At 38.9% G+C, this 12,230-nt stretch overlaps 1 protein-coding gene across 4 annotated transcripts in view; it reads left to right on the forward strand.

Moving 5' to 3' along the window:
• nectin1b (nectin cell adhesion molecule 1b) overlaps positions 1-12,230 on the forward strand; it is a 241,582-nt gene that overhangs the window by 100,797 nt on the left and 128,555 nt on the right. The window contains exon 6 of one of the 4 annotated variants that reach the window (XM_037677638.1): positions 3,800-4,687. The exons of the other annotated variants lie outside the window; for them this stretch is intronic. Within the exon in view, the coding sequence (XP_037533566.1) occupies positions 3,800-4,305 (506 nt within the window). The 3' untranslated portion in view covers positions 4,306-4,687. Of the gene's footprint in view, positions 1-3,799; positions 4,688-12,230 lie in introns of those variants that run through there. 4 annotated transcript variants of the gene reach the window in all.

The raw sequence follows: 12,230 nt of genomic DNA on the forward strand, positions 1-12,230 counted from the left end.
ATATATATATATATATATGTATATAAAGGGTTGCCATGTCAAAATCCAAGATAGTATATTTACACAGTATATACTGTATGTACAAGTATATGTGTGTAAACTGACCACCCCATTCCTTAAAATTATAGTTTCCTCAAATGATCGGGGTGGTCAAGGCCATCAATGGCCACCTCCATTGCACCTGGTAGTGTATAAAATGGCTCCCTTTGCTCGCCAGTATTTGGCACAATGCCCTGCCTCAGACAACGTAAAAAACAACTACTTTTGTTCTTATACACAGTGTAAGAGTACATTTGAATATCATGCACCAAAAACATTAAGGTTTACTTGCATTCCCTGTTCCATTTCAGTCTACAAAAACACTCATCTGGAAAACTACAAACATTCACTATTTAAATCCTTCATTGATGGGGGGCCTCGACGTACTGCTTGTTTTCTCAAATTCTGATTGGCCCTGCATTTGCGTACCATTTGTCTCTTTTAAAGACTTGTGCCTGTTTTGCATAAAATCTTTAGATGAACAACACTCATCTGTGTTGTAAAGGAAATGGATTTTGTCACCTAAATGTTTGGATGCAGTAAATCAACCACTCGATCATGCCAAACGTGAGTGTTCAGGGTAGCATGATTAATCCTAAATGGCATGGTCGCGGCATTAAAACAGTGGAAGTGTTTCCCGTTTTTCATAACCTCTATATATCTGTCATGCCTGTGGATTGAATTATAGCCTTTCACTGCACATGCTTCCAACTATTAATCTCAGCTGCACATTTTAGACGTTTCTAGTCAGAGTTACCCCACTTATCTACATGTTTCCACTGTGGCACTAATAGACACCTTCTTTGTTGGGTGGAACAGTATCAGAGCTGCTGTTGTGCTTCTGAGGCCGTCTTTATCAGCTGGTTGGCAGGTTTTGCCGGTAGCGAGGGTATGCAAAAAAAAAAAGCCTCCCTCCTCCTCCGTGCTGTCAGTGCTGCCTCCATATTCCATTTCAAACGTATTTTTATACAAATATTGTTTCTGTAATGTGATTAGTTTGCACCATAACAGCTCCCGTTTCACAAACAGTGACATGAGGTAGACAAATCTGTTTTCGTGTGTTTGAAAGGTCAACGAAATGACCTTGTGAAGGGATAAGAACAGAGCAAAAGTGGGCTTGATAACATTTCAAGAAACACATTGCCAAAACATCTTATCTGAGCTGTAAAAAAAAAAAAAAAGCTGTGTTCCTGCACTGCAATAAAGCTTCCCTCTATTTTTAAAGTACTCTAATTATGACACGAGAGCCATCCAAATAAGGCATTGTTCCAACTGTTTTAGGCAGAACAAAATCTAACTCTTCATCTTGGATGAGGGAGTCATAAAAATACCAAAATAAGTAAGTGCTATCTATACTGTATGTCTTTAAAACATTGGCTCAATTTTTTGGGGTAATTGGAGATGCGTTTTTGAAATATGGGTGTCAAGTGGCATAACTCCATCCTTTACAGGGATGTACAGTAGATGGCAGACAGTCTTTGAAGGTACTCTGTATAATTTTTAACTGCTTCTGTTCTGTACTTTATCAGGCTGACCTTTTGTCTTTCACCTCTTTAAACGGTAGTAAAAGTGGCATCTTTGCAACCATAAAAAACTTTATAGGAAAATCATCCTGATTAAGATTAAAGGAAGGATTCATAAGAGCAAAAACAGATACTTGCAAGGAAAGACATTGAAGGCTGGTGAAGAGAATTACAACTGAATGTTTTTCCATTATTTTTTTTTTTCTTCTTTCAATCATCTGGATTTTCACCTCTTTCTGGACTTGGTGGGAGGATGTGTTCTTTAGCAGAAGTGACCTGGCTCTGCTCTCTCATTGATGTGTGTAATGAAGGCCTGTGTCTGAATAATCCCATTAGGTGGTCAGATTAAAACCTGAGCTGATATTTGAGACCGTGCCAGGCGCCGCTTTAGAAAATGGAGAGCTCTGCAGTCGGCCCTGGGAGAATGGCAGCGGCTGAGGAGACTGGCTGTGTTTGGGAGGTCTCATCTCTTTGGGCTGATAGTGTCATTGTAATTACAGCGGAGAGGAAGGCTTCGGGAGTTTCTCGACTTCGCTCAGTACCATCTTTTTATACCTGAATTACTGTCCGAGACTCATCATTTTCATTTAAGAGCAGTTTTTTTTTTTATCAAGTGTAACAGATTTGATTGAACATTCTGAGTTGATCATTTGAATACATTTTCTTCTGGCATTAGAAACTTGTCTCCTTTTTATGTTCTGTTGGACTTAACTGAATTGCTCGGCAGTAGATGATTTTGCAGTTCAACGGGATTGCTCAGCTTTAACGATTTATTTCAGCTCTGATTGGTTGTAAATGAGCTTCCTCATCCCCTGCTCAGGGGCAAAACTGATGCAGAGAACAAATTAGCAGCGTTAGCGGCGCCATCGTGTTGTTTGTTAACGGATTGGCTTCCTGACTTATTTCAGTACGTGTGTTTATCAGATCCAGATGAACATATGGACACTGTTAAGATCTATCCCAATTAGAATTTGATGCCTTACAACAGGCTGGTAATAAAGCAGTTGATAAAGCAAGACAAAAGTGGTAATTGTATCAAAAGCTGTAAATCTTTGGTTTTCTTCCGGCTTGTCTTTAATTGTTACATTTTAAACAAGACACTGCACTACATCAACAAAAGCAGTGTCATTTGTATAGTAGATGTTGTTTTTCCCGTTCCTTCAGCGTCCATGAATAAAATTAAACGTTCCTTATCTTTGGAGGTTTACCCAAGCCTTTAACGCTTTGATTGCACTTCAGATAAAGTCTCTGTGTTGTTGCTTGAAGGAACTTTACAGAGTTTAAGTATTGAAGCACTCTACAGTAAAAGACGCTGCTGTCAGTTTTTCAGTAAGCAGCAACCAAATTAGCAGATTTTCTGCACTCCGAAATAATGGATTAGTTATGGAGGCGTTTTAGCTCCAGTTTTAGTGTACTGTTGTTGTGGCTTTTCACTTTTGGGCTTGCAAAACGACGTCCAAGCAGTCAGGCATTTGAGTTCCCGTCTCTTAAGCAGGCTATGCAAGTTATGAAGACACATCTGTGTGACACATTTAATAATCTCCATCTCTTTTCTCTGCTGCCTTTTCTGAAAAATATCTTGCTCTTTCAAACGTACGCTATCTTTTAGCTGTGTCGCTCTGCTGCCTGAATGAAAGAGTTCCACGTTTCTCTGCTCTCTTGGTGCATTTTGTCTGTGTACGCTTGGCTGCTGGTAATCATCCCTGATGATGCTCGTTCATTTCATTACCTCTGCACTGATGTTGAAGATATGTTCTGTTTTATGCTGGACTGTACCATAATATGTCATTCAATGTACTTATTTTGTATGAAACTCTCTATGCTACATTTAATACCTGAACTCCTACATTGAATATGTCTTCTTCTGCTTTCTGATGAAATAGTTTCATTTCCCATCACCTTCCAAACAGAAGAATTAACAGCCAATGCATGCTGATAAAGCCTTCATTCATCCTATTGTCTTCAGTCATGTTACTCTTGTGATGGTCTGGCTGTTCCAATCTGTCTAAACTGCATGTTACTGTCGGTGATTGAGCTGTGCCACAATAACACAGAGGGTTCCTATGGGATTGGATGGAGGGGTTGTGGGAATGGGGAGGTCCTTCCTTTTCCCTTTGCTTTTCCGTCCTTGTCTCCCTTACTTCATCTTTCCTTTTAAAAATAATGCACCTGCACAAATGCACCTCCTCCCACCAGAGCACTGACACACTCCCTTCCATCTGTCTTTTCCTACCCAGAATCCCCTAAAGACCTGGTACCCAAGGGCCGTGAGTTCACGCAGGAGCATCACAATGCAGGTGCCGCCATCGGGGGCGCTGTGGGGGGAGTTGTTCTGTTGGGTGTGGCGGCCATACTGCTCTTCGTGTTCCTTCGCCGCCGCCAGCGCACCTTCAAGGGAGACTACAGCACCAAGAAGCATGTGTTTGGGAATGGGTACAGCAAGGCCGGCGGCCTGCCAAACCACCCGCCCATGCCCAAGAACCTACAGTACACGGAGGACTCCGATGACGAGAAGAAGCCCACTCAGATCAGCACCACTGGAGGGTTCGAGGCAAGTGAGCGTAATTTTGATGCCGAATCGGAGGACTTGAAGAGACCGTACTTCACTGTGGATGAGGGGGAGAGCCGAGAATACGACGAGCGGACTCTGGGCTTCCAGTATGACCCAGAACCTGAGATAGCCGACGATATGATCTCTCAAACCGATGGTTCTGTCATTTCTAAGAAAGAGTGGTACGTGTAGTGGCATGCAACAACCAAACAACCTTTTGTCCCCCACCTGCATTCCACCTGACCCCTCACCTCCATCCTCCCTACCATCCCATACGTCAAACTGCACCGTCACGCAACCCTGTTCCCTCCTCACTCCTCCCTCATCAGACCCCATCCAGCTGATTAGTGCTCACTTAGAAAGGGCAAGGGTCTATTTAAAGTGCAAGAATACCAACGTCTTACTGCATTGTGATCAGTTCCATCGGGTGAACGGGGGGAAAAAACCTAAGGTATGTAAAATGACTCGCTGTGGCTCCAAGGCCAGAAAGGTGATTGGTTAATACTGGTGTTTTTGTTTTTGTTTTCTTTTTCTGTTTGTGTATTTTTTCATGTTATAAATGTATTAAATGTTGGGGGGAAAAAAAAGAAAAATTGTTGAGGTTTTTGCTGAGCACATTGTGAAAGTCCTACACTGGATGTATGGTTTGTTTTCTTTTTCTATCGGCATTGAAATATTTTGTCATTTTCTAATCTCTTTTTGTATGACTTTTAAGTGAGCAGAGAATCGTGTCTGACATCGTTGCAGGTTGAGTTCAAAGTATTTTGGTCAAATGTTTCAGAACGGAAAACACAATTCTGGACAGACCTGTGTCATTTATAACAGCAAATAAGCTGTTCTCCAAAGACATGACAGATACTTTTTGGCCCTTTGTGTTTTTGTGATGTAATAGTTTTTTTTTACTAAGATGGTGTCAGTCTACTGAGCCATATCGATGTGGCAGTAACAGATAAATATCCAATGTTTTGTTTTATTTTCACTACAATTTTGTCCTTGTAAAATCAGTGCCCTTATCAGTGATTCAGAAAAGCAGGGGAGAGAAGGGCTGCAGTTGTCATAAACAACTACTTCAACTTTTCAGTGGTGCATCACAATCATGTCCACAAGACATTTGGTGAGTCTCACAGGAAGATCTCTAATAACGTTTGAAAATGTCATGAATGTCTCTCGACTTGAACAGTTTGACCTGTGTACGCGTGCTCAAAATATTACCACTATAATGAAATGTCTGGGGTGTTTTTTGTGTGTGTTGAGCTGTCACAATTATGTTTTATTCTGACCCCTTTTTATCAAATGGATGTCAGCGAAAAGTGTCTGAGGAATTTCCCAATAATGACTCTGCCTCTCTAGCTGTGACTGTTTACTGAAGAACTGGCTTACATCAACCGCATTTTCCACAAGGAGTCATCCATGGACACAAAGGACTCGAATAAGAGGCGGAAATGTCAACCGATGCTTGTATTTACGCCAACAGAAAAGATTTTAACAAGTAAAGGGAATTGAAAGTGTAACGGTGGCCACGTTGCATTGTAAGTAAGCAGAAAAATAAGTCCGCTGCTGCTTTTCTCCTTCTTTTTTCCCACTTTCTAAATGAATTTGTTCCTTTTTTCGTGATTTTTAAAATGAATCGTCTTTAATGGGATTTGAATCTGCGCACATGGACACAATGTCTGCAGGTATTACATATATAAATATAGATATTTGTTTTCGAAATTGATGTTAACAAGTGCCAGTGGATGCTAGTAGAGCAACAGACTGTGTTTCTCCTCTGCACTGAGATTCAATCAGAGAAATGTATTCGCTTCAAACAGAAAAAAAAAAAAGAAGCTCAATGTGAAAAATCAGAGATAAAAGAAGCATTGCAGTAAATCTGTGGTTGTAAACATATCTGACTGGCTCTGAACAATATAAATACTGTATTAAGCCTTATTTTATGCATGTTTTTGTGTGTGGGAGTGGAAGTGGATTTGTTTGTAATTTTTTTTTTACATCCAATTTCTGTGTTTGTCCTCATTTGCAGCTTAAAAGGTGACACTTTTTTCTGTGTCGTCAGTACTGAGAGAGGTATGAGTTTATCGGTACGCAGTACCCAGCAACAATATTGCAGTTAACACAAAAATATGTGTATAAATATATATGTTCATTAATAAAGATGACAAAAAAAACATGTTTGTGGGAAAAGACCTTGCAGATGTGAATGTTTTACAGTCCATGCTTGTCTATTGTATGCTTTTAGATGAGCATGTTAAACATGAGCCTCAAACTATATTGTACAATAAACACAAATTAGCATTAACAAGTGGAAAATACCATATTCCTAATAAAATGTCAGTTGATCTCAGTTTAGTTCTGTTCCATTTTATGTATATATTTGCTGTTTGAATCATTTCTGTGGCCTTATTTCCTTTTTTTTTTTATGTTTCTGTTCTGCATCTTAAACACAAAATATGGTTTTAGCTTTAGTTTTTTTTGTTTTTTCATTTGGTGCCTTCAGAGTAAAGAGGCATTCTGAGCAGTCACTTTCTGATCATTTAGGTTATTCATGCCCTAAACAGCTCCATAAATAAAACTGAATATAAAGCAGACTGCAAACCTCTTACGGATCAGACAAATGATGGTTGTTTACGTGCAGTGCGTTCCCGTTAGTGTAGTCAGAGTCCTTCCGTTCCCAGCTGTGGCACTTTATTAACACTGCGTCTATACTTGATGGTTAAATCAAATTAAAAGTTGCATTTATTACCATTTTAAACTAATGATGACTAAATGTTGACGTAGCGCTCAATACTGAATGGTTTAAGGCATAAAGAGATCTAATTTCTGCAAATTAGTCACACATTGCCGACTTTCTTAAGCACAATTGAAACGCTAATCCAATGTCTAAATTAATCAACATTACCCTCGTTTGAAAGCACAAATGCGTTTTTTTTTTTTTTAAACATTCGGCTGCGTTCATTAAGACACTGCCACGCCTGCTGCTTAGACATGTTGCAAGTTAAAAATGTCATTTGAGAGTCAACATTGTGCGTACCAGTTGATCATGTGAGGTTTTTATTTTCTAATAGCGACTATAACTTCATTCCATCCTAATCTGCATTTTTTATTCAGTATGTTCAACATTCCACTGTAAATATTGTACATACGGTTGAGATTATAGTACGGGTTTATTTGGGATTACCTGTGTTGGGAGCGTGTAATGTACAATAAACCTTTTTTTGTCTGCAAAACATGGAGACTCAGTGATGGATAGATGAAGTTGATGCTTAGCTTTTTCCAAAATTCCACCTAAAAAACGCTCCTCTGCAAACTTTTCCACATGCCAATAATGACTGGGGGGTGACACGTGCAGTTTGTCAATATGATGTTATTGAGCAAAGCGCAAAAGAGAAAAATATGTTTTTATGCAGCCATGTGAATGTATATTTCTGAGGGTGTTACGAATATAAAAAGTAAAAAAAAATAAAAAAAACTTGTTCAATTGTGATGACCCAGTAAAGTAACTTGTATTTGTTTTGAGCATTAAATGAGTTCAATAGTCAACAGCGTTTCGTCCCAGTTCACTGATTGGATAGTTGTGTGTTACCTGATTGAATATGATCCATGACTGCCACACATTCCTTATCGCTCTGTATTGATTTGGGTAATTGCAGCCTGTTTCCCTGTTGCTTTGATCAGTGATGTATCGTTGTTTCCTAACGCACGTACTTAATTGGAGTACGTTGTCTTCAGTGCCCGACAAGTCACACGAAACACGTTTTCAATTTAGATTAGAAAAACAATAACTTTAGTGGTCCCATAACAAATTTTTCATTAGATTTTATTTTGTTGAGTCAGGAGTTTAGGAAAAAGTTGGGACGTTGTGCAAAATGTAAATAAAACCATAATGCAATGATTTGCAAATCTCATAAACTCATAATTTATTCACAATGTCAAAAGTAAACGCATCAAATGTTGAACTCAAGCTGCAAGTTTTGGGGAAACTAAACAGGATGGTTTACATTTTTTTTCACAGCAACACTCAAAAAAGTTGGAACGTGAGCAACAAAAAGTTGTGAAAGTGAGTTGTGGGAATAAAAACGACTGGAACGGCATTTGGTTAAAACGGTTGACAGCGGTTCTGTGGCCTGACAAACTGAAACTTATAGCTCTATTTAGAAAAAGTGAACATGGTCTTCTTACTACAGAAGTGGGAGACCGAATGGCCTGTTATCAAGTGACATGTTCAAAGACATGCCTCTCTGATGGTATAGAGGTGCATAGGTACCTCTGGAATGGGCAGCACATCTGGAAATAAATCAATGCCAAACTACATGTAAAGTTTTTAAAACATGTGCTTCCATTTAGCATTATGTCCAGCAAAGGATACCCAGGACTGTTGAGCAGCTAGAATCCTGCATAAGACAAGACTGGGACAACAATCGTCTCCACATCAGCAGCTTGTCTCTTCGGCTCCTAGACCAGAACTATTCAACTAAACTGCTCAGGGGGCCACAGTTTCTGAAAGCCAGCAGCTCAGGGGCCGGACATCCATCAATCAAAGCTATTATGTAAATCAGGGGTGTCCAATTTGTGGACCAAATGTGGACAATATGTGGACCAAACCCTTGAAGATGAAAGAAGACACGAGCCACAAAAATGTGAATAATAATAATAAGCGTACATATTTTTAGTGATTTCTTTTAACTCAGCGTAAACGATATTTTTGGAAAATGAACAAAATGTACTAATTTTTGTGGAGAAGGTGTTCTAATTTGTTGTAGATCCACGACATTAAAAGCTTCATAAACATTAACCTTTTATTAATTTGTTTTTCATTTATTTGATTTTACTGATTTATTGCCAAAGGATTGGGTTTTTTGTCTGTTAAACCAAAAAAAATATATAAAAGATGGTCATCATTAAATTTGCAAAGATGTCTTAAGCCTATGGGCCAAAATTATACCATCTTTAAACTGCTAATGTGGGCCGCAAAAAATCACTCCAAGGGCCACAAATGGCCCCCGAGCCACACTTTGGACACCCCTGTTTTAAATAAACAAAGTATTCCAATGATCTGTTACCTTGTTTATTTTTGTTGCATTGAATTATAAATGCAATAAACAGAACCCAAATCGAACCCAGAACCAATGTATTTATTTATTTTTCTAATTGAATTCATTGGTGGGCCGGACTGAAGTTCAGGCCCGCGGGCCGCCAGTTGAATTGCCCTGTCCTAGACATTTCCCAGCTGGTATAAAACAAGACTGGTTGTTCACAGAGTGAACTAGTTCTTTTAAAACTAATACAGTTTTCTAGTTTGAACCATTGGCAATTTAAATTTGTGAATAAAAAATGGGTTTCTGAGCTCTACAAATCAATGTATTTCTGTTTTTATGTGTCACACAGTGTCCGAACCTTGTTGGTTTTGTCTGGTTTAAAACATGCCAGGAACAAAAGTGGACTTTAAAATAGTATTAAGACTTTCTAATGAATGCAGCATAATCAATATAGCCAGTTGGAGGATATTTGATAGCAGCTGACAGGGTCATGATGTGCAACAAAACTTATGAGAGTCTTAACAAAGTAAAAAATATATAATGTTTTTGATGTTATTAGTGTAGCTTTTTATTGCTTTAATTAGAAAGCAAAAAAAAAAAAAAGTCAGACAGATGTTGATATTGAGTTTGGTGCTTAATGAAGCAGCGGTGATATGATAAGCCAGGGCTCAGTGTAGAGCCAGATCTGTCTCAGACTGTGGGACTCGAGCGCAGACATCTGCACCGTGCACATTAAGAACAGCCCAGAGTTTGCAGCTGTTGCCATCCCATTTGCTAAAAGAGCCTTTTGTAGCCCTAGGGGCTTCGATGGCACATAGGCTTTTAACATGCACGGCCGTCTGATTTTTTTCTGGTTTACAGAGCCACAAGAAGAATTTTACCACCATTTTTTTCTGTGAAATTTCCTAAAGGATAAAGAATGGCTGCATTTTAGTTTTTAAAATGAGCTCCTTTTGAGCCATAAGTTCAATAAAATGGTTGATTAATGTTAAAACACCGTGCAGTCTGTGACGATATTCCACTGCCGGAAATCAGAGAATACAAATGATATTGTTTTTTTAAGATGACAGTGCACAACAAACGTAAGCAAACTGTGCTTGCCATAGTAAAGATAAACTGGGTGTTTAGGCATGCAGATCATACTAAGTGCTCAAATTGATGCTGAGTAATATTCAGCATTTCAGTTCACCCTGAGCTGATCGCTTTTGTGGTCAGTCTTGTTGCTTTTTAGGTTTGTGTTTCTTTCTAGAGTCAATTTCTTTGTTTTATGCCTGAACTGCTCGTTGAACTCTGGATTAGACACTTCAGTTTGTGAGGTATTTTGCTTTGCAGGAACATCCATGCTGATGTGAAATGCCGAGCCTCCAATAAGACAAAAAAAATAATCAATCTAAACGAGTTCAGAGGTGCACACCCTCAGCCGATATTACAAGTCCTTACACTCCAGTGATTGAATGGTTAATGGACGTAGTGTATTTGCATATCCAATTCATTGGGCTGGATAAAAGATCAGTGTTTCGCTCATTGATGAGTAGGGTGATTTTTGTCTGCTCTGCTTTGCAGCTTTGAGGCCTGTTTGTATACTAATCAACGAATTAATTAAAAAAAACAGGTTTAATGTCACATTTATTCAAATAACTGGTTTATCTATTAAACGTCTGCTGTGGACTCAAGTCGCATTATGGTTTCTCTTTTCTAATAAATGTTCTCATTGTTGTCATAAGACCCCAAAAACCTGTGTCAGAGGCTGTAAAAACAGAAAAACAAATGTTTTGTTCCGTCTCTCCGGCTTGTTCATGCATTGTGGATTCTAATAACCTTTTCTTTGGATAAACAGATTGTTCATATTCTAGAAATAAACAATGCTCTCTTCCTTTCTTTGCCCTTTTCACTCCTGTTTCCGTCCTTTGCTGTCTTCACTTTGAGGTGACGCTGAGCTCGGTCTTATTAACTTGTCTTCCTGTAAAGAAGGCTCTTATGCTTTTTGCTCTCGTGGTGAACAATCTCAAACGTTCCCCCTCAGGGATCGTAGAATCCAGTCTAATAACCGTAGCTCGCGAGGACACAAGAAGGCGATATCTAATCGACTCCACCATCATAAAAGGTTCTGTTAATACGTTTTCCCAAGAGGTCTCAAAAGTTAATGTAGTGTGAATATGTTAAAAGATAGAATATGTCACTCTAAAATTGAGTTAGGATGATTTGTTTGGAAATGTCAGGAGAAAGTGATTGCACACTTTAACAGCCTTAGCTGCCTTGCAACAGGATTTTATTTGTTTCTGAAGTCAGTCTACTACCATGTTAACACGTTTTAAAATGTTTCTTGACAATCAGTCCAAAAGTTTTAAAGGTGTTTCAGCGGGTACCACAAACAAACACAGTTTATCTCTAAAACAAGCAATTATCAGATTATTACCCATAATGCTGTTCACCACACTGTGATTATTATTAATTTGATAATAGTTGCACAGACAGGATATTGCTAATTTTACCTACAGGAATATAAACTGCCTTTTCTCTATGGTTCGTTGGACACCTTTTAGAAAGCTCCATTGGAATAAGTTACTGTAGCTGTTGGTGGTTTAAAACATCTGGAGTGCCGTTTAAGCGTTGCTCAAATGTATGATCTGCCTTCTTTCATTTACCAACAAGCATGGGAAGAGTTAGGAAATTATAATCTAACTTGATGGGCACAAGCTCCCCCTGACCCTTGAAGGAGAAGAGGGTATAGAAAATGGATGGATGGATATTTTGATGAATAGATGGATGTTTGGATGGATGGATGTTTAGATGGATGGATAGATGGATGGGTGTTTAGAAGATGGATAGATGGATGGGTGTTTGGATGGATGGATGGATGGATGGATGGATGGATGGATGGATGGATGGATGGATGGATGGATGGATGGATGGATGGATGGATGGATAGATGGATGTTTGGATGGATGAATGAATGGAAGTTTAGATAGATAGATAGATAGATAGATAGATAGATAGATAGATAGATAGATGGATGGGTGGGTTGGTGGATGGATGGACAGATGGATAGATGTTTTGATGAATGGATGTATGTCTGGATGGATG

The sequence above is a fragment of the Nematolebias whitei genome, chromosome 6 (assembly GCF_014905685.2).
Source record: "Nematolebias whitei isolate Nwh7 chromosome 6, NemWhi1, whole genome shotgun sequence".
Taxonomy (NCBI): Eukaryota; Metazoa; Chordata; class Actinopteri; order Cyprinodontiformes; family Rivulidae; genus Nematolebias; species Nematolebias whitei.